This window comes from Salminus brasiliensis, chromosome 24 (assembly GCF_030463535.1).
Source record: "Salminus brasiliensis chromosome 24, fSalBra1.hap2, whole genome shotgun sequence".
Lineage (NCBI taxonomy): Eukaryota > Metazoa > Chordata > Actinopteri > Characiformes > Bryconidae > Salminus > Salminus brasiliensis.
Genome location: NC_132901.1, coordinates 21,258,637 through 21,280,921, shown reverse-complemented (window position 1 = coordinate 21,280,921; position 22,285 = coordinate 21,258,637). Strand labels below are relative to the sequence as shown.

The window sequence follows — 22,285 nt, the reverse complement described above, 5'->3', positions numbered from 1 at the left end:
TTACAAACTACTTATTATTACAGAGGCTGCACTTAGACAGCTGGGCCACTCAAGAACTCGTTCAAAAATACTTGCTTATGTGGTTTCTTATGCCATCTACTCCAGGGGGTAAATGGTGCTTTCTCCCCTCATCACTTTTGTGTGATGTTGGCCAGCACAGACATCTGTTAGCAGCAGCGGTAGAGCTGAGGACCCAGCATATTCCTTCAATTGGGTCGGCTGCTCAGTGATGCTAGTGCTAGGGGGGCCATGAACAGGTGGGTTAATTGGCAGTATCAAATTGAAAGAAAGAGGGAAAAATCTGACAAACAAATTATATATTATTAATTATATATATGTTCATTGTCCCAATCCAGGCTATAACGAATAAAGCTTAATGCATAGTGTCAAATTCAGGCTTTGTTGTACAAAAAACAAGACCATAATAAACTGTGAAAGGCACGTTGCTATCTTACACCCCTCCAACAGTCTATTCTCTCACCTTCCACTTGCATTGTTTAAATAGCAGCAGTGCTTGTGAATATATCTGTGCCAGTGGGCGTGGTGGTCTTGAAATGAGGTGTGTTCATGTAAATTTCTGGCATATTGCTATCTTGGCAATGGAAAACACAGGTGCACCACTGACTGAAAACAACCTAGGCAGATGTCAACAGTCATTGCTGTTCATTGCTGTCTTGGCAGTGAATTGTCAACACAGGCACGTGCCCAAAAGCAATCCACCAAAGTCAGACCGGCACCAGCACCAGCACCAGCACCAGCACCTGGCTCTTAAAGGGAATGGCAAGTGACACGCTGATTGGTTTCATGCACATCACGCCCAAAACACACCCATGATCAATTAAGAGACTTAGTACATGTCTTTTGTGCACTCTGAGACGCACAAGTCGTACCTTTCCCGTCGTTACCATAGCAAAGACACACAGACACATACACTACATCAAAAGAGAGCTATAATAAGGCCCTATATCTGTGTTTATACCACAATAATTCCCAGAATGCACTTAATTTGAAGTGTTATAAAACCTCAAAGTTGACAAAAAATTGATAATTGATAATTACAATAACTCCAGAATTCCCCCAAAATGCCTCAGCCAAGCAAGCGTGGTCCGCACTCATTGAAAAGTACTGGCTTATGTGGTTCTCTGGGACGGTGTGACACACTGCTATCTAAACACATGGACACGGGTATGCTGTATAGCTGAAACAGTAGCTGAAGCCTGGATCTCAATGCAAAAGTCCACTGAATGATCTGCCTGTTGTGCTGATAAGTAGATTTAGAGTGCTTACGTAAACCCTCTCCCACTTTTATTACTTATATCTGCTGGCTGAAGGTGGACGTGAATCAGGGAAAAGGGTAAAATCTATATTTCAGAGAAGTAGAGGTTTGGGTCTTGCAGGCATTATTGAATTATTCAAGGTGAGGTTATATTCTCCTTTCATTTTTCTTAGTCTTCTTCTCTTTTTAATCAAAGGAAGAGCAGAGGTCACGGCCCAGGATGAGAGACTCTCTCTCTCTCTTGTGCTCTCTCCCTCTCTTTCTCTCTCTTTCCCTCTCTCTCTCTTGACTATATACACACACATACATGCAGAAATTACCACAAAAAACGCTTAAGGTCAGAGTTAAACCTGGATCTTTAGCTCCCCCTGCTGCCCACAATTCACCTAGACATTTATGTGATCACCTAGCAATCAATATGAAAATGAGACATCAGACGCTATGCTTTTCTATACAGAGGAGCTAGATTTTAGCTTTATTGCAGGGAATAAAGATTTTTGTACTTTGCAACAATATATTTATGATACATTCCTGCTCTGTATTGAGCTAATTTGCATATTAATACATTTGCATGTAAATATTATCATTTTAAATGAGGCCTAATGTCATCTATATAAGAAGATATAGAAGATGTCACAATATTTGACAGAAAATAAAACTGTCATATATGTCCAAATATTTGTGAACACCCCTTCTAATGAATGCATGCAGCTACTCTGCAAATGTGCAAATGCACACACCCACACAGCTTGTCTAGTTCCTGTAGAGAAGTACTGTCAATATAATAGAAGTCACTGCAGCATTTAAACACCATGCCCTACGCCAGGTGTGGGCTAGAGAGGTATAACGCCCCCCGGCATTGAGCTGTAGAGCAGTGGAACTACTGTGTTCTCTGGAATGATGGTTGGTGCTCCATCCAATACTTTTGGGACGAGTTGGAGAGTTAGGAACAAGGTGGAGTGGTGATCATCCAACATCCCAACCTCACTAAAGCTCTTGTCGCTGAATGCAATCAAATTCTCACAGCAATGCTCCAGCAAAATCTAGAAGCAAGCCTTCTTCCCTGGACAGTGGAGACAGTCACTCCAACAAAAGCAGGAGTATGTGGTTTTGGATTTAGCCAAGGTTTGACTATTTGGTTCCTCACAGGCATATCTAGACGTTCATCCATGTTCTAGGAGAACGTGAGAAGCACTAGAATCAGAAAAAGAAAGCAAGCCAGCAAGATCTCAGCAGGTGCCTCGTCATGAAGCTGCTTGGGGGAATGGCAAGAGTGTGTAAAAGGTGCATCAAAGCCAAAAGGGAGAGAAACCCTCTTTTTTAAAGAATCTGAACGGTGTGTGAGGCTGTGTGCTCAGACAAGTGGTGTAGTACCTAGGTTGGAGCAGAGTTCTCCCTTAAATCCACATTCAGGAGAGTCTTTAGGAGGACTCCTTCTTCCACCAGGCCAGCTAATGTGAAATCCCTCCACTGCCTCGTAGACCTTATTAGTCCCAAAGTAGTTAGCAATGACCTGCAAACAGACAGCAGTGGATAAAGGAAAGAGCCAGGATAATACCCTTTAGAAGTTCTGTGGACAGCAGTGAAGAGTGAGCGGGAAGCTGTTCCTTTAAATTATTAAACATCTGTGATATTATGACAAATTGGAGCTACAAAGCACTGGAAGAGTTTCAGAGTCTATTTTCTACACTCTCTGGACTCTCTGGGCTTTAAATAGTGCTGCCAAAGGGTAAGTTGGCTTGTCTGAAGTTTGTGGACACCCTTCTAATGAATGCACTCAGCTACTTTAAGTTGCACCCATTACTAATATACAGATGTGCAAATGCACACACAGACAGCTTGTCTAGTCACTGTAGAGATGTACTGCCAGTGGAATAGGACTCTCCGGAGCAGATAAATATCAACCTACTGGCACCATGCTGCCTAATGCCAGGTGTGGGCTGGAGGGGTATAAAGCCCACCAGCATTGAGCTGTGGTGCAGTGGAAGAACTGTGTTCTGTGAACTGGAGTGATGGATGATGCTCTATCCAGTAGTTTAAGGATGAGTTGGGCAGTTGGGGATGAGGTGATGTGGTGATCATCCTGACCTCATCCAGACCTCACTAATGCTCTTGTCTGTGAAGCAATCTTGTAGAAAGCCTTTTTCCCTGGACAGTAGAAAGAGTTCCTCCCACAAAATGAGAATATCCTCTTTTTAATACCCTTGATTTCAGAAGAAGCAATGAATGGCCAGGTGTCCCCATACTTTTGTCAATATAGTGTTTGTCAAACACTGTGACCTGTACTGTGCATGTGTCACCTGAAACTGGCTGTCGGTGCCCTGAGTGTGTGCCAGCATGTACGCTGGCTCGCGGTCTCCGCTAGCGTCCATTGTCACGTCTCCTTGAATACCTGGTGGAGCAGAGAAATGTCCCATAATACCCTTATCTCCAAGGCACTTCAGTGAACAGTAAACAGAAACTTTAGGCCAGTGTTAAATAAGGTCATTGTAGAGCTCAGCTAACCCGTGATTGTCCTGTTCCACATCCGGCGAGTGACCGCGACACCATCAAATGGGTCAGCATTCTCCATCAAGGTTTCGTTCAACGCTTGGGCATAAAGCCAGACGCTGTCATGAGCGATGGCTGCCAGTATTGAAACCTGTCGAGATACAGACAAGACTATTACCACCTGTACATCTGCCTCTGGAGCAAGATTATCAGGTTTGAAGACTGGAAAATTTCCTTCTGATGTTCAGTGCCAGTCAAAAGTTTGGACACACCTGGTCGGATGTGTGCTGATCATCTTCTTAAACAAAATTGACCCAACTGCTTTTTTTTCCCAAAGAAATTAGGAGCCGTAATTAGGATGTCATGACTGGGGGGTTTCAAGCAGACCTAAGTTGTAGGACCATGGTAATGTGTGTGTGTGAGGGTGGAAATACCTCTCAAATTATATATCTACAGCATGTTAATGTACAAGCATTAGCAAGACCAATAACCAATAACTGGTTTCCCGTAGCTGCCTGCATCAGATTCAAAACCGTGACTCTGGCCTACAAAGCCAAGAACGGACCAGCCCCTCCGTACTTGATGGCAATGGTCAAAAGCCAATCCGCACCAAGAGCCCTTCGAGTTTCAAGTACGGCTCTGCTCGACCCGCCATCCCTCAAAATCCACGGAAGGCAAGCGTCCAGGCTTTTTTCTGTCCTGCACCAAAGTGGTGGAACGAGCTTCCCCTGGGTGTCCGAACGGCAGAGTCGCTCGCTGTCTTCAAACGCAGACTGAAGACCCTCCTCTTCTGAGAGTACTTGGGCGAACAGTAGTGGTCTCCTCACTGACTTGTGTTTAATAGAGTCTAAACTTAGAGGTATCTTTGAATTATTAGTCTATTCAAACTAGCTGAGGTTTTTCTTGAGTAAAGAGCAAAGCATTTTTGTAAGTCGCTCTGGATAAGAGCGTCTGCTAAATGCCTTAAATGTAAATGCAAGTAGCCTTAATAGCCTACATGACCAAACCATCTCCTTTCAGTCCAGCATAGTTTAAAGAACTTTCAAGGCCTACATGAATCCCCCCAGCCTTGACATCCTAACTACTATGAATGATCAGCACACTTTCAACCTGCTGTGTCCAAACTTTTGCCTGGTAGTGTATATCAGTCAGGGTTTCATCACCGAAGAAGGGACTGATTCTAAACATTAATAGTAACGTATTACACAGAAGTGAGTTGCTTCATAATGTCCAATACAACCTTCTCCTGAGGTCCATACGTGTAGCCAAAGTCCTCTCTTGACCTCTTGATGACATTTTCTGCAAAGGCCTTGTAACGTTCATCGCTGGGTTCATACATGGACAAGAGGAAAAGTGCCTGGTAGGCCTGCTTTGCTACTGTGTCATGTTCATCTCCTGAGGATAAGACAACCAATGGTCATCAATTGAACAGCCCAATGCTTTACTTTAGCATGGTCCTTCAGTATTTCATCATCAATCTGAGAAGGTCCTTCAGAGTGTACCTTGTTTCCAGTCAAAAGTGCCAAACATTTCCTCCTGGTTGTAGGGTTTGAAGCAGAAGAACACGTATTCTCCATTGGTCAGGCCTCTGCTTTGAGCTTCAATAAGAAGCCTGCGTACTACCTCTCCAGGGGCTGCTATTACTACAACTGCAGAAGAAGAGGCAGAAGCAGAATTTGAGCAGTGACTGGGGAACCGAAATAATCAGATGCAGAACTGTCCTACACACCAATCAGCCATAACATTAGTACCACTGACAGGTGAAGTGAAAAACATTCACAGTGGCATCTGTCAGTTCTTGAAGGCGAGATGTTAAAATGTCTAGCAGAAGGCAACTGGGTCAGAGTATCTCCAAAACAGGTCCTGTGGGGTTTTCCTGGCAAGCAGTGGTCAGTACCTACTAAAGGTTGTTCAAGAAAGAAAAGCCGATGAACTGGTGGAGGGTCATGGGCACCTAAGGCTCTTACAGGACTTATAGGACTCATTGCTGCCAATGTCTCGGTCTCAGATACCACAGGACGACTTCAGAGTTCTTGTGTCATCTATGCCTGGATTGGTCAGCTTTTTTGGTCGGTGGTATTAATGTTATGGCTTATATTTCAGCTTATATTTTGTTACTTTACTTACTCCGAGACACTTCTGCGATTTCATTGAGGGCCCAGGGCTGCTGCAGAGTGGAATTAGCAGAATGAGGGTCTTGGATCTCCAGATACTTTGCCACAGTGATGTTGTTATGCTCTGCTTGGTACCTTTTAGAAGAAAGTAAAGATCTGGTAAGACTACGTACTACCATATGTACAGGGCGGTACAATGTGGAAGGCATTTAAAGGAATTCTCAAGGGAAGGGCTGTATTTGTTGGGCTGTTGGGTTTTAAAACAGCTAGCTTCAGCTAACATCCACCAAAATAGGCAAGCTTGCTTTTAATAGTGGCACCTTACCTGATCCCCTCTGCGGGAATGTTCCACATAGGTCTCCTGTCATAGACGATGCCAATGCGCCGCCAGCCGAACTGTTTACAGATCTCCACGAAGAAGGCCCCCAGCTTAGTAAATGGGCCGAACACCCTGGTCATTGTTGGGAAGGCCTGGGTGTCACATTACTCAAAAGTTAGCAAAGCCAAGACAAGAATGACCAGATGAAAAAGACATTACTGGGTTCACTTGACAATACTGACATCAGAGTTGGCTCCCATGGGCAAAAAGTTGTTTTTAGCAATCTGATTAGCTGCCCAAAACAGAGCAAGTGCTCTGTAATACCATCATTTAACCTTCAACTCATCATCCAGACTGTAGCATTGAAGCATTGCACCCCAAGGACCATATGAAGTGGAAGTGACAGAGAGAAATGGTGAGAGAAATTATATAATGGCTCCTTCTTAAAATAGGATATTCTTCTATGGAACTTTGCTTGAGCTAAATTTAGCATTCAGATTTCAGATTTTTAATTAAGCACATGGGAACTGGGGGATGTACTGCGTGATCACATGTCAGAACTGCTCTGTATGGAACTATAAAAAAAAACTAGGGTACAGTATTTACACATTTAATAAAGATCCCATATAGACGATCCCCATTGGTTTTGTAAATGGGAAATTACCTTGCCTGGCTGGCTAGCTAATGTAATCTCCACTGAATCTACCACTCTTCTGCTTTAAAGGACACGACTGTGGCATTTAAATAATATCTAACGTTAGCTATATTATCATTTTAGCTTGCTACTAGCTACCTGATCTGCACCCACTGCCCAGTTTGTACATGTGCGGGCATGCTCAGCACAAATCGGGCAACAGTGTTTGTTGATAAATGGACATTTAGTTCATTTTGCACCATTTCTCCATTTTCTAGCTGAATTACTTTAGATGTGCTTTCATGTGTTTTTCTCCAGTAATGGCCTCTATCTAGCCATGCCCCTATACAGGTCAGTTTCGGCCTTTTTCGGCCTTGTGCATGTGTATAACTTTTTGCTAACTTTTGTACACCAAATTTGTTTCCATTAGGGCAATATCTGTCATATATCAAGCTTATTATAAATATGGATTCAGTAACTCAACAGAATGTTTAATAAATAATACTGTATTTTATTACATAAAACCATTATCACATTATTTTTGAGGCTCAGTGTCATTTCTTACCCTAACTAATCAGAGGATTTCTAAAGGAGTAGAATAATTGTATGGAGCTGTGTCTACAGTACATTGTAGATAGATTATGAAGTGTATTATCATCATTTCTTGTTGTTCTCAAAAAAAAATCACATCTAAACATAAAGATGTCTAAAAAAAGCTGGTGGCAGTTAGTCCCAACGTCTGTCCCCAATATCGGCTTCTTCCACATAGTGCGCAGGATTACAACGATATTAGCGATGTTTAAATACAGCTTTAAAATGTGATTTTTTTGCAATAATAAAGTTTAAATGCCTCTCCAAGGTGAGAGCTTACATTTTTATTTATTTCATCCAAGAGACAAGCAAAGAGAGAGACCGGAAATGCACAATATGCGGAAGTGGACGGTATTGAGGATCGCCATTGTTAGGGCACTAACTGCTATCTAAAAATCCCCCTTTTAATCTAGACTGTGTGTTATTATACTATACTATGTTATTGTCATAGTATGTAAAAATGTTAATAAGCAAAAATAAGGGATTCCAAATTTGTGACTAGTAGTATAGCACTCAACAATAAATACATATGCTGTAAAATGATAATTTCATAAAACATCTGTTGAGAACTTACCGTTTTATCTAAAAACTGCTGGTCTGCACATATGGGGCTAACCATGGCAATGTTCCAGTAGGCCGCAAGCTTAGCAGTCACTGCACACACCTAGAAGAAAAAGACAAGCGAGGAGAACTGAGAAGTTCCACACTTTTCACTGTTCAGACAGAACATCTGAACAACATTACATTTCTGTAATGATAATGATCATCTGTAATGAATTGGATGACATTTGGCTGCGTGGTAATGACCTCATCAAAGCACTTTCTGATACCACAGTTCATCAACGGAAACAGTCATTTAGCTTTTTCTGAAATGGTGAAAACAGAAACCTACCTCAGCTCTGCGTCGTTCTTCTAAAGGTTAAGGATTAGCTCCACGCCTGTACTTCACTTGCTGAATTCGCTAGTAATAGCTTGCTAAATTTCAAGCTTTGTTTATGTGGTTTCTGACACACTGCAATATGCAAAAATAGGCACAAATAGACCAAAATCAAGTATTTAAGATGATATCTGCTGCTTGTTCAGCTACACGCAATCCGTTCGTCCAGTTTTCCAGATAGCAGTGTGTCTTACAGTGTCAGAAAACACTTCAGAGAGTGTATTTGAGAATCTAGCAACTCAGTATAATTAGAGATGTAGCTAACAGCTTGTTCGCTGAATGGACGAAAGTATTGGGACACCTGCTCAGTTATTGTTTCTTCTGAAATCAAGGGTATTAAAATGTTCATCCTGCTTTTATTGGAGTAAGTGTATCTACTGTCCAAGGAATATGTTTTTTACTAGATTTTGGAAGAGCACTGCTGTGAGATTCTGATTGCATTCAGCAACAAGAGTGTTAGTGATGTCAGGATGTTGAAAGGATGATCACCACCCCACCTCATCACCTCCCCAACTCTGTATCCCAGAAGTATTGGATGAAGCACCACCATCATTCCAGAGAACACAGTTTCTCCACTACTCCACAGTTCAATGCTGGGGGGCTTTATACCTCTCTAGCCCACACCAGACATTAAGAATGGTGCCAGTAGGTCTATGTTTCTTTGCTCCAGAGAGTCCTATTCTATTGGCAGTACTTCTCTACTGGGACTCCACAGGAATTTCGCACATCTGTGTCAGCAACGTGTACAACTTAAAGTGGATGAATGTATTTAGTCAAAGAGGTGTCCACAAACATTTGGACATGTAATTGACATTTGCCTTTCGACCCGAAATGTGTGTTGGATGACTGGCAACTTCTGATGTTGATGTTTTGGAACATGTGAATTATGTGAAGCCGACTTTTTATAGAACCATCACTTTCAGAGAGGTGAAAGGGGTCGCCTACGTTTGAGCAGCAGGGGCCGACGAAAGCGCTGTATTTGTGTTTGTGCTGTAGGGCCACAATCTGCCCTGGTCCAATCAGATCATTGCATCTGCTGTCCACGTACTGATAGCTGAGTTGGTTACCTGAAGGACACAGTTAATGAATTCAGCTCTCAGACAGCAAATTCATATAGAATTATCTGTTTGTCATATTGGCTTAGCATATAGTGAAAGTGCTGTGAAAATGTCGCCACAGGCTCACCTGGCAGAAGCTCTGGGCTGCTGTTGATGGCGTCAATGGCGATTAGAGCTCCAGCTCCAATGCGGCCCACACTGAAGGCCAAAGAGGTGTTGGGCATGGCCAGCAGCAGGGTGAATCTGCTGCTCAGGCAGATGGGCACCACCATCAGAAGCAGCAGGAGGGACAGCAGGCCCCTGAAATGGAGCCCAATGTCGTCTGGAATGTGGGTGTAAATACGGTCAAAACCCATATTATGGATTAATTATTATAAATTGATATTATATTATTAAATTGTTACATATTTTGATTTTTAAATACTTTTCAAAACATTAAAACACAATAATAGAGTAAAATAAAGTAGTAAGCATAGGTTTAACATGGTTAACAATCTGCCTGTATCACCAGGCACTGGTATTCCACACCAAAATAAAAGTCTTTGTAAGCATTATTACTATTATTGTTGGTGGTGGTGGTGGCGGTGGTGGTATTCTTCTTCTTCTTCTTCTTCTTCTTCTTATTATTATTATTATTTATTTATTTATTTATTTATTTATTTTTATTTTTTATTTTTTTTTAGAATGGCTGTTCATATTTTAGCCATACTTTTGACTGTTTGTTTTATATATAGTAAGCACTGAGTAATACCACAGCAACCACCAAGCAACCCAATAGCGAAAAACCTAGGATACTTTAGGAACTGCCTAGCACCCATCAATCAACCACGTTGCCACACCATAGCAAATATGAAGCAAATATGTTGATATATGTTATGAACATCACAACAACCACTTAGCAACAATATAGCCCCACTTTGCAACATTATGGTACATATCTAGCTACTACTGCCACAAATCTAGCTACTATCATTCTTACTGTTAATTTTGTTATATGGTCAGATTATATTATTATATGTAAATATTGTTTTTATTTATTTATTTATTCCACAATTATGAAATTTAAATATACAGTAAACACACAACACTTTTTAGGAACACTTAAAAAAAAAAAAGTATATAAAGTGAATTCCAATAAATATGTATCCAATTTCTGTCAAACCTAAAATACAATTTAGAATTTTAGAATAGATTTTATTACAGTTGACTTTATCTATATCTGTATAACTATATCTCATCAGTATATTACAAATTTATAACAACCACATTCATCAAATTGCTGTGTCTGGCTTTCACAGGTTATTTCTCCTACCCAATATAATATAGTGATTCAGGTTTTTCCATTCGCACACAACCTAAAACACATACAGCAAATACTCTACTCAAAGCACTCTAGTTGTAAAGCTTCTCAGCTGCAGTCTGCACCTGTGTAATAAAGGCCATTTCAGCATCTACAGGTTTATCAAAGTCACTCACCACTCATGCTTTGGAAGTAAGATCAGTAGCTTCAGAGCTGTGAACTCACTGGATCCAGACTAGAAGACTTGAGCACATGGCGGGGCACTAGTCTCCGGCCAAATGGACTGTTGCAGTGGCCTGTCCAAAAGTCTCATATTAATATTACAAACTGCATCTCTGGGGAGCTCCCGAGAGTCAGGTCGGCCCCACTGACGTTTGCTTATCTTAATAACCAAACGAGTAAACAGACGACACACATGTCTGTGAGAACACACCGCTCCATCAGTGCCGGAAAAAATTAAACATGCTGTGATTTATCAATTAGTCAGAAGACTTAAAGCAACGAGTTTGGCCAGAAACCAATTTTTACATAATTCGCCCTCGCCTCAGCTGTAGTCATGCGCCAATAGACGTGTTTGGTGTCTGTGTGACATTACTGCTCTCCATAACAATAAACATATGAATACAGTGCAGGCTTTAGAATAGCTGTTCATGTTTTTAGCCATGCAACATACTGAATAATCCAATAGCAAGCACTTATCAATACCACAGCAACCACCTAGCAACCCAATAGCAAACAGCTGGAATATCATAGTAACTGCACAGCACCCATCCATCAAATTTCAAGCAACATCACAACAACTACTTAGCAACAATAAAGCACCCATCTAGCAACCACTTTGCAACGCCACAGCAACCACCAAGCAACATTACAGCACATATCTAGCTACTAATTTGTAACCATCTGATATACCATAGAAACCAATATGCAACTCCTTTCAGCACTGCAGCAACCACCTAGCAAGCCTATAGCACTCACATAGGACCCACATTGCAACACCATAGTGACTGCGTAGCAACACTACAGCACCTATCTAAAAACCACAAGTATCATAAAAAAATCAACTACCATTTCAACCATCTGCTATACCATAGTACAATACAACTAAATACATACATAAATAAATAAAAAATACATACTAAATAGCACCGTAGCAACCACCTATAGCTCATACCAACCACCTGGCAACACTATACAACCCATCTAAAACCACAAGGGTATCATCAAAAAACACCTGAGATACCTTAAGAACCACCTAGCAGCCCCATGGGTGATGACCTTGGCTGATCAACTACCATTTTGCAACCACCTGGTATACCATAGTACAATACACATAAGTAACTCCATAGCAACCACCTAGCAACATCATAGCAATCCATCTAAAAACTAGGAGGGTATCATAAAAACACCTGAGATACCATAGCAACCACCTAGCAACATTATGACACATATCTAGCTACTAATTTGAACCAATATGCAATTCTATACCAACCACCTGCTGCAACCACTCCAGCAAACCTGTAGCACTCATCTAGGAACCACTTTGCAACACCATAGCCACTGCGTAGCAACACTACAGTGCCCATCTAAAAACCAGGAAGGAATGAAAAAAAAACACCTGAGATTCCATAGCAACCACCTAGCAACCACTTTGCAATACCATAGCAACCACCTAGCAACATTATGGCACATATCTAGCTACTAATTTGAACCAATATGCAATTCTATACCAACCACCTGCCGCAACCACTCCAGCAAAAAAATAATTTGAACTAATAACTAAATAATAATATATGCACCTAGCAAACCTATAGCACTCATCTAGGAACCACTTTGCAATGCCATAGCGACTGCATAGCAACACTGCAGAAATTTGCGTGATTTGGAGGGGAAGCCATATCCATTTCTGTTCGGCTAATAAAGCTTTGGACACAGCTCCGTCCTGTTCAGATAACAGTACATCCTTTGGGCACATGTCCACCTGTATGAACATGTGAGACCATCCCAGACCATCGGAAATATTCCTCTTTATTGAACCCAACATTACTGGTGTTGACTCTGGATTTCGGTCAAGAAAGTAGGTTCACATGCTGTAGAGGCTAAAAAAAGGGAGGCTCTCTTCACACAAGCAGCACTAGGCCAGCTATGGACCGTGGGAACGCTCGCTGGTCCGTCTCTGCGTCCAGGCCAACAGACCCGAGGACACTTCTTGATTTTGTCAGTGCAAAAGAAACTCTACGGAACAACTTGACAGAGAGAGACAAATGATGCTGTAGCCAAAACATGGGATTAGTGGCTTCTGCTACAAAGGCGGCCCTGTTTATGTTAAAATCCAGATGCATGGATGTCGTAGGCTTTCCAAGCCAATTAGCAGGCCTGTTCAGCTCAAGCCCTCTTCTCTCTTCTGGAGATAAAAATGAGGAGTAGAAGCGCAAACATTGCCCTGGCTGGTGACCAGAAAGTAAATTCAGCAAAATATAGATGTGTCCAAAAGTATCTGGACATCACTGTCAATGTGGGAAGGGCTGTTGGGTGGAGGTACAGATTGGATGCGTGAGCAGATCCTGCAGTGAGCACACAAACAGCTCATTAACACTCAAGGAAAAGATGCCAGAAATCTCCAGCATATTAAAAATAGCTCTCTACGGTATGGAGTTGCCCTCAGGCAACAAAGCACTTCTTTGATTATTACTGCGTCACTTTAAATGTAGTATTTTTTATTATATATGTAAAATTTTACAGACATGTCCCAGTGCAATGAAATTAGGGGTAGAAGTGGGTTTGGCACTCTTATCTGGGGGTGGAGCACATGGGACCCAGTACCAGCAATTAGTAAGATAAATATACAGCTATGGAGAAAATTAAGAGACCACCCTACTTCAGCTGATAATGTAGGGTGGTCTCTTAATTTTCTCCAGAGCTGTAAATGTATCTGATTTTACTATTTATACGCAGTGAGTTTAGGGAACATTTGCATTATATTTCATAAACAATGGACACAATTTACCCTAAATTCCAAATAAAAATATTGCTATTTAGAGCAGAAATGACAACTGCTCAAAAACAGCTGCTCAAAAATATGCTCAAATAAAGCAAATAAATAATTATAATACAGTACTGCTACATATATATTTATGTAATACTGCTGATGTAATATTATAATGCAGATAAGTTATTATTCAAATGTACACAACACAGTACTAATATCTGAACTTTGAGAGCATTCAGAAATTATTATAGTAAAACATTGACCAATCACAGCTCTCATGGCTAGGCAGGCTCTCCACTAGTCTTTTACATTGCTGTTGGGATGTCATGCCATTCATAGTCTGTAAATTCAGGTAACTCAGCTGTGTTTGATGAAATGCCTGGAATAAAACGGATGGCAGACACGTAGAGATGCAAATTAAAAAAAAAAAGTGGTCTGCTAATTTTTCCATATATATATATATATATATATATATATATATATATATATATATACATTAATTTATCAAAATATACATATAAAAATATTTATAATCTCATGAATATGCAAGTAAGTATATTTTGCTATTTAAAAACATATTTTGTTTTTATTTACTTACTAAAACAGCATGTTTTCCCTCGTTGAGGAGCATTACGCAGTGTGACCACTTTTACTTCTACAGCAATCCCGCTAAAGTCGAAGTTCACATCCTTGCACCCCTGACCTGCATGTTGAAGGCCCGTCTCTGCTCCAACACACAGCAGATTTGAGAGCATTGAGCTTAGAGTGACAGGATGTATAATTATGACAGAACTTTTTATGGAAGAAGGAATCGGGCAGTTAGGGTCAGCAACTCTAACAGTGAGGCCAGTGGGCTTAATGACAGTGACAGTGAGAATGTGATGGGGTCTTGTTAATGGCTACCAAGAGCTTTTGGTCAAAGTGCAACTTGCCAAGGGACATGTGACCAATTATTAGGTGTTCTGCATGTTTATTTTTGACCCTGCATGTCAAATGCTGACCCTGCTGACCCTGATTACAGAGGACCACAAACCTGTCTGTGTAAAACTGCAGTGAACCGACGCTCTGCTGATATGCAGCCATATAAAAATGCACCATATCAGCCATTAGAGAGTAGCTATTCATGTGAAAGGATGGTGACACTGAATCAGTATTCTACACAGCTGTTACTGGGGATGGAATTCTCTATTTAACACTATGATGGCTCAGAATTAACCTGTAAAACATCTGGACACTATTTAAATTTAACGTTTACAGATGCTGCTTTAATTAAATGTGACTGCATTCCCTCTCTCCTGCCACAAGAGGGAGCCTGTGCACTTAAAACTGACTTCCAGCCTCAGCTAAAGTAGCAGCTCTCAGTCCTGCACCACACATTTCACTGTTATCCTGCCCTAACACACTTGACTCAAGTCCTCAGCTAATTCAAAAGCCCTTCCCATGGTTCAAATATGCGCTGGAGCAGAAAGACACTGAAATATGCAGCGCAGAGACTCCAGCACTGAAGGCCGAACATCACTGATATGAGGAGATAACACAAAAAGCCATCAAGGCTGTGGCATTCTCAAAGCCTAGGCCTCAGAACTCACATTTTCCACCCCTGACTCTCAAAACATTAGTAAATGAGCTGCAGTGTGGGATAACTTAGCAACCCCATAGCAAACACCTGGGATACCATAGCAGCCACCTAGCAACACTGTAGCACCCATCTATCAACCACATTGCAACACTACAGCAACCATCAAGCAACATCACTGTTGGGTGCTTCTTGACCCAATGGCTGCCCACCACTCCGAACACATGAGCTCACGGTCACTGTGTGTGTTTGATCACTAGTGTGTGTGTGTGTGTTCACTGCATGGATTGGTTAAAGGCGGAGGCCAAATTCCATCATGGTGAACATGGTTGTCTGGTCTTATCGTAAGATCCCGAGGGCTCAGCAAGGGCTCAGCACTCCATTGTCAAACAGCCCCTTGTGTGGGGACGCTCATGGTTGACACGATGAGGGGGTACTAACCCGCAGGTGGGAGTACACAGTAAACTAACTGAGGGGGAGGAGCTACAGACAGCAGTTTCAGCTGCAGCTCATTTACTAATGTTTTAAAGCTCAACTCAATATGGATTGTTGACCAAACTGAGATTTGAATAAACCAAGTTGAGTTAACTGAATGAATGCTCTCAGTTTAAGTTAGCTGGAACCTTCTATTAACAGGGAACCTACAATACACATCACTATAACCACAGCCAACTGAAGCGGACCTGAAACTCACACAGAAAGATGCACAGGCCGTTCTCTTCACATTAATATACACTTTATTCATTGCCACTTGGTTTTGTCTCATTTTTAAATGACACCATTAAATACAGAAGGCACTTACAAAAAGTTAAATTACAGACGTGTTATAAACATAACTTATTGATTAAAAAAACAAACAAACGATCAGAGAAAGATAAGAACCGAAGATGGCAGCAGACTTGGCAGCCTTGTACAGTACATCTCAAGTAATATCTCTAAATAGGTCTAAATCTACATACAGTAAAAAGAGATTTTTTTTGTTGTTATTGGTTTAATGCCCCTCTACTAGTTTTCCATACATGATCATTTAGAATACAGATAGCGTAAAACACAGATTTATCACTAGTTAGTGGTTCTTTTATGTATTTATTTATTTATTTACTCATTTATTTTACATGTTAGGCCTTGTGGTTTCTGCATTGAAGAGGTCATGGTACAGCTCGATCAGCCGGTTCGCCTCCCTCTGGCCTGACAGCAAAGCACCATGTGTAGTGGAATAGTATTTCCTGTGTGTGGCCTCGCCAGCAAACAGCACCTGCAAAGGCTAAGGAGGAAGAAAGAAAAAAAGAGGGTTAAACCAGCTGTTCAGAAACACACATTTATACATCGTTCCTGTGACCCAGAACGTAGCTAATCAGATAAGACGCGGCCGGTGACCGACATTTGTTTTCATAGTTTCGCACTAGAGCTAAACAAAACGTGAAAACAATCTTAAATAAACACATTTAGAGGTTCCTAAGAATGGGCCTCGTTCGCCAAGCTCTTCCTAGGAATTGTCTTAAATTTGTTCCTGAGAAAAATCTTGACAAATAGTTTAGGTTTATTTTAAAGAGCAGAATTGTTCACACCTCTGCTCTGATAATGACGGATTCCACTGTCCTCGTAAACTGAACAAATCCCAAATAAGACGGATGAATTAGTCAATGTCAGAATCTTACTTAAAAACTGCGCAATGGGGGTCCACTGTTCCTAAATGCAATTCCCAAAATGTTTAAGTTCTTAAATATTCAAAAAAAATCTTTTGTTTCTTGGACATCCTTCATTTTTTACATAGCCATTTGTAGTGTAGCCTTTAATACAGCATTTTATAGCTTGTTATAAACAATGCAAGGCGTAATTTAAAGAACAGAATTAAACTAAATGTTTAAAAAATATAAGAAAACGGAGGAAACGGACAACAGGAAAAAACACTCCACTTAACTAACATAGTAACCAAAACATTACTCACAGAACTAACAATTTTATTTTAATATTTATGTACCTTAAACTTAAGTATTAAGTAAAAAAAATAATGCATTAAAGATATATATATATTTTTAATATTTATTATTATTTTTATTTATTTATTTTTCCTTTTCTGTTAAATATTGAAAAAAGTGTGAATCCATAAATAAGATACATACATAATAAACGGCAAACAGCAAATAAAATCCCCAAATGTAAAGTTTGTACATACACACATATCTTGTCTAGTACCCGTAGAGAAGTATTGCCCATAGAATAAGACTCTCTAAAGCAGATAACATGGACCTATAGGCACCATGCCTAATGCCAAGCGTGGGCTAGAGGGGGAAAAGAGCCCCCCAGCACTGAGCTGTGGAGCAGTGTTCTCTGGAATGATGGTTGGTGCTCCTTCCAATACTTTTGTTTGGGATGAGTTGGAGTGTTGGGGATACGGTGGGTTCGTTATCATCCAACATCCTAACCTCACTAACACTCTTCACTGAATACAATCAAATCCTTTAAGTAACGCTCCTCCACTATCTAGTAGAAAGCCTTCTTCCCTGGACAGTAGAGACAGTTACTCCAACACAAGCAGGATAAACATTTTTAATAGCCTGTATTTCAGGTGTCCCAATACTTTTGTCCATATAGTGTATAAGATGCGTTTTGATGTAAAACGTAGCCACTAATTTCCCTTGTGAGCTGATGGAAACACAGGCTCACTCAAAAACATTAAATCCAACGGTGAATAGAAACTCGGCTACTGGCCGCACTTAGAAATTAAGCTGGACCAAGCTGACTCGGGTCAAGTTAGCTTGACTCAACATAATGCAGTAGATTATTCGCTCTTAGAGGCAGGTGGTTATTTTCAGCATGAGGGCCTGCTGCTCTCTGGCTGAAAGTGATTTCTGTCTGTGCCGAGCCTTTTCCTGGGGCGTTCTGTGGGGTCAGACTGTTCCTTTCAATCCTGTAATTGTGTGTTCGTGTTTAAGCGTGTGCTTGTGTGTGTCTGTGTGTGTGTCTCTCTGTGTGTGTGTGTGTGTGTGTGTGTGTGTGTGTGTGTAAAAAAAAAAAAGAAAAAAGAGAGAAAGCGACAAGGGCAGCAGGCAGGCCTGGCGTCAGAAGGTGGCTGGAACAGCACTTTGCCCTACCACAAATGCCTTCACGCGCCAAATTCATACAATAATGCCTTACAGTTATAATACTTTGATGTGTTTATTGTTGATGTTTTTCATTTTTAACCCCTTAAACAGCCAATGGTCTGCCGGCGGGCTGAAAGTGTTATTACAAACTTCTATTACCAAATAACAGCTCCACCAGTTTGTACAGACGCCCCTGCAGTTACTGTGTAATACACCGTAGTGTGTAATAAGCCTTGTTAGCTGTGTTATAAGGTTAATCAATTAATGTCAGGAGCAGCCTCTTCAATCTCTTTGTGTCTCAAACTAATTGCACTACACTGTTAGAAGGTGCAATGTGCTTTAAAAGCAAGTCTGCTTGAAGATCATCTTAGCAACAGGTCCTTACTGGTATTCAAGGCTAAGGGCCTGTTTTACAAAAGCTTTCCCAAGAAAAAAGCTATGAAGAATAAACGCTAAGGACTTCATTAAAACTGGCCTCTTTCACCAACTGTTCGTTAGAAGAAATGTCTTCTTCCCCATTTACACAGTTTTTATGAAGGTTCTGCTATTCCCCAGTGTCTTCTTATTTGGGATTTGTTGGGTTTAGGAGGAGAGTGGGATCCATTATTATAAGAGCAGAGCTTTGAACAATCCTATGCTTTAAAAACACATCCTGAATCTGACGTAGACTTTCTGTTAGGACTTAGGACTGTTAGCAAAATATTTGTGGAAATCTTTGAAAATATTATTGGAATTTTTTGGAAGCATTTTTGGATTTTTTTGGAAATGTGTTTGAAAATTGGAAATATTAATTCTTCATTTAAAAAACAACTGTTTTTGCTGTTCCCATGAGTAGCCACCTGTAACACAACCCTAATGTTGTAATGCTGCATTAAGGACACAAGCAGTGTTGGAACCAAAATCATCTAGAAACTCATGTAATAATGTAAAACTCTGGTAATAATTACATTACTCCACCTCCCCACATAGTCAGGTTTGTCGCTGTCATTTGTTTGTATAAAACCTGCAAATGGAGATAGGATGATTTGCCTTTTCCTTAGTGTTGACCTGCTACCAGGCCTCAGAGTGATAAAGAGAGAGAGAGAGAGAGAGAGAGAGAGAGACCTGTCCCTAGTCCAGTTACAGTCCCTGAGCCAAGTCAGGCTGGCCAAGTCCGGGTTTCTCAGGCCTGTCACATTTAAAAACGCTGAGTGGTCTCTGTTCACAGTGATGTGCTCACCAAGCGGCATATAAAGATCAACACAGCCCAGTCTCTCCTGCAGACCAGCAGAAGGTCACTGACTCTGCTGAGACTTCTGAGAACATTTCTGAGAACCCAGGGTAAGAAGACCAACCAGAAAGGTGAAAAGAAACTTGCCTCAGTAAAAACACTCTTTAATGATGGGCCTTAAAAGCTGCTTTTACAGGAAGAGATATTTTATTATGACAAAATAATCCTCAATGTTTTTGCCATGTTCATTATCTACACTTGTAATTTATTATTTTAGCATTATTATGCTTTACGATTCAACTGCCTTGATTTTAGACGGCTCTAACGGAATGTGGTTTATTATATGATTTAATAAAGTGTGTGCTCAGGTTTTGGCTAAAATAAAATTCATGGACTGTTTAAATTGTAAAACAAAATCCCTTGGAACATGCTGTGTGTTTTATTGGCTATATTCTAATACTGTGCAAACAGTTCCTTCAGTCAAATTTACATATCAACACAGCCAAGCAAAAACCCTGCATCTCCAAAATGTCAACTTTACAGCAGCAGGAAGAAACACCTGCTTGACTTTCAATGTCAAAGTCATTTTGGAGAATTGCTGTTGGTCCATTCAGCACTAAATTCTGACCCAATCTAGTAAGCTGTAGCTGTGCACACTTTAAAGAGTTAAAATCCAAGGTGAAAGTTATTGGCTCTATTTGATATAAGCGAAGTCTTTGTGTCGGTAGTGGAGCTGATCTACAGCGATAAGCGCTACTACTCACCGGAGCCTTGGTACTCTTGTTGTAGGGCAGGGGCTCGGCCAGCCGCTCTACGTCTCCTCCACTGGAGCCCACACGGGTGAAGGAGTACGATCCCCTGATATGGGGGTTACTCCCCCATGCCGAGCGCAGGATCCGCCGCGGCTTCGGAATGTTCTGGTTCCCTGCGAGCAGCAGAACGTGTTGATATTAGAGATTAGCACCAGGCCAACAGCAAGATAATATCTGATTTTTGTGTCTGTTTTATGTAGATTTTGCAAGATATTCTGGAAATAACTAAATTCATGTTCATATAAAAGTTATTGTGAGATGTTTATATTTATTTATTTATTAATCCCACTTTATTAATCCCACTTTCAAGAGTTGTCGTTTTGTATCTGCTGCTACTTTAGAGCCATTTAGAGCAGAGCTAACTAGCTAGCTTCCCAACACAAAGAAATTAAAGTACTGTACTGTTTTATTTTTTACTGTACTATTTTGTTCTACAGTACTGAGATGTTTTTTTACTGTAATTGGATTGGAGTTTATTACTGTACTGAGTTTATTACTGTACTGGGCTGTTATTTTACTAGACTGAGTTTATTACTGTACTGGACTGTCATTGTATTGTACTGGGCTGTTATTTTAGTGTACTGAGTGTATTACAGTACTGGGCTGTTATTTTACTGTACTGGGCTGTTATTTTACTGTACTGAGTGTATTACAGTACTGGGCTGTTATTTTACTGTACTGGGCTGTTATTTTACTGTACTGGGCTGTTATTGTATTGTACTGGGCTGTTATTTTACTGTACTGAGTCTATTACTGTACTGGGCTGTTATTGTATTGTACTGGGCTGTTATTTTACTGTACTAAGTTTATTACTGTGCTGGGCTGTTATTGTATTGTACTGGGCTGTTATTTTACTGTACTGAGTTTATTACTGTACTGGGCTGTTATTTTACTGTACTGAGTGTATTACAGTACTGGGCTGTTATTTTACTGTACTGAGTGTATTACAGTACTAGGCTATTTTACTGTACTGGGATTTTTTATACTGTACTGGGCTGTTCATTTTAGTTTTTTTTCATACTGTACTGGGTTTGTTATTAATTGTACTGGGCTGTTATTTTGCTGTACTGGACTTTTTTCATACTGTACTTGGTTGTTATTTTACTGTACTTGGATTTATTTATACTGTACTGGGTTGTTATTTAACTGTTGTGGGCTGTTTTTGTTTTGCTGTACTGGGATGTTTTATACGGTGCTTGGCTGTTATTTTTACTGTAGAGGGTGGTTATTTACTGTATTTTCTTTTTTTTCTGTACTGGGTTTCCTTACTGTACTCAAGGTTTGGGTATCAGTATTGAGAAGTGAGAAGTGAAAACCGGTATTGTGCCACCTTTAACTCCAGCTATTACTGCTGTGTTTTAGGTGTGTCACTCTTCCTTGAATTTGTCAGACACAGAATACCCTGTACACACTTTAGATCCCCGTTCTCTTGCTCTTTCTCACTTCCTCCCTCACTTTTTCTAGCCGAACACCATGGCCTTGCCAAAAGTCCTGTTTTTCTAAATGCGTCCAAAGAAAATAAGAACAGCTGACAGTTTGTGTGAGAGAACTGCAGCCAAAGAAAAGCCTGTCAACACACAGATATCATTACCGTAACTCTGAATTTCACTCAAACACTGCTGGACTTTTCTAGTGCATTGACTAACAGGAGATTTAAGTTTGACTAAAATACTCCTCTAGGTCAGAATTATAAGATGGACTAACAAGTCGGTTTTGCACTGTTGCAATATGGAAGGGCTGGCTCAGCCCAATATGACATTTGATAATGCTAATCGTGTGTGTTCACGTCTCTGTTGCAGGACTGCTGGCGCTTTTGTTTTGCTGACGCTCGGGTCAGGGTTTTTGTTCCTTTTTTACTGTATAACTGCGCACTTGCGTTTGATTCTATCATTG

General features: G+C 40.6%; 2 protein-coding genes across 4 annotated transcripts in view; both read right to left on the bottom strand.

Moving 5' to 3' along the window:
* LOC140546440 (atrial natriuretic peptide receptor 1) overlaps positions 1-10,941 on the bottom strand; it is a 52,093-nt gene extending 41,152 nt beyond the window's left edge. For both annotated transcript variants that reach the window (XM_072669696.1, XM_072669695.1), the window contains exons 1-11: positions 10,896-10,941; positions 9,547-9,741; positions 9,307-9,428; positions 7,999-8,088; positions 6,206-6,351; positions 5,894-6,015; positions 5,269-5,415; positions 5,007-5,161; positions 3,782-3,917; positions 3,577-3,668; positions 2,651-2,789 (exon numbers count right to left, since the gene is read on the bottom strand). In XM_072669696.1, coding sequence (XP_072525797.1) covers positions 2,651-2,789; positions 3,577-3,668; positions 3,782-3,917; positions 5,007-5,161; positions 5,269-5,415; positions 5,894-6,015; positions 6,206-6,351; positions 7,999-8,088; positions 9,307-9,428; positions 9,547-9,741; positions 10,896-10,902 — 1,351 coding nt within the window. In that variant the 5' untranslated portion in view covers positions 10,903-10,941. The remainder of the gene's footprint in view (positions 1-2,650; positions 2,790-3,576; positions 3,669-3,781; positions 3,918-5,006; positions 5,162-5,268; positions 5,416-5,893; positions 6,016-6,205; positions 6,352-7,998; positions 8,089-9,306; positions 9,429-9,546; positions 9,742-10,895) is intronic.
* Positions 10,942-15,998: 5,057 nt separating this feature from the next.
* Positions 15,999-22,285, bottom strand: part of smox (spermine oxidase) — a 32,428-nt gene continuing 26,141 nt past the window's right edge. For both annotated transcript variants that reach the window (XM_072669731.1, XM_072669730.1), the window contains exons 6-7: positions 20,345-20,505; positions 15,999-16,548 (exon numbers count right to left, since the gene is read on the bottom strand). In XM_072669731.1, the coding sequence (XP_072525832.1) occupies positions 16,396-16,548; positions 20,345-20,505 (314 nt within the window). In that variant the 3' untranslated portion in view covers positions 15,999-16,395. The remainder of the gene's footprint in view (positions 16,549-20,344; positions 20,506-22,285) is intronic.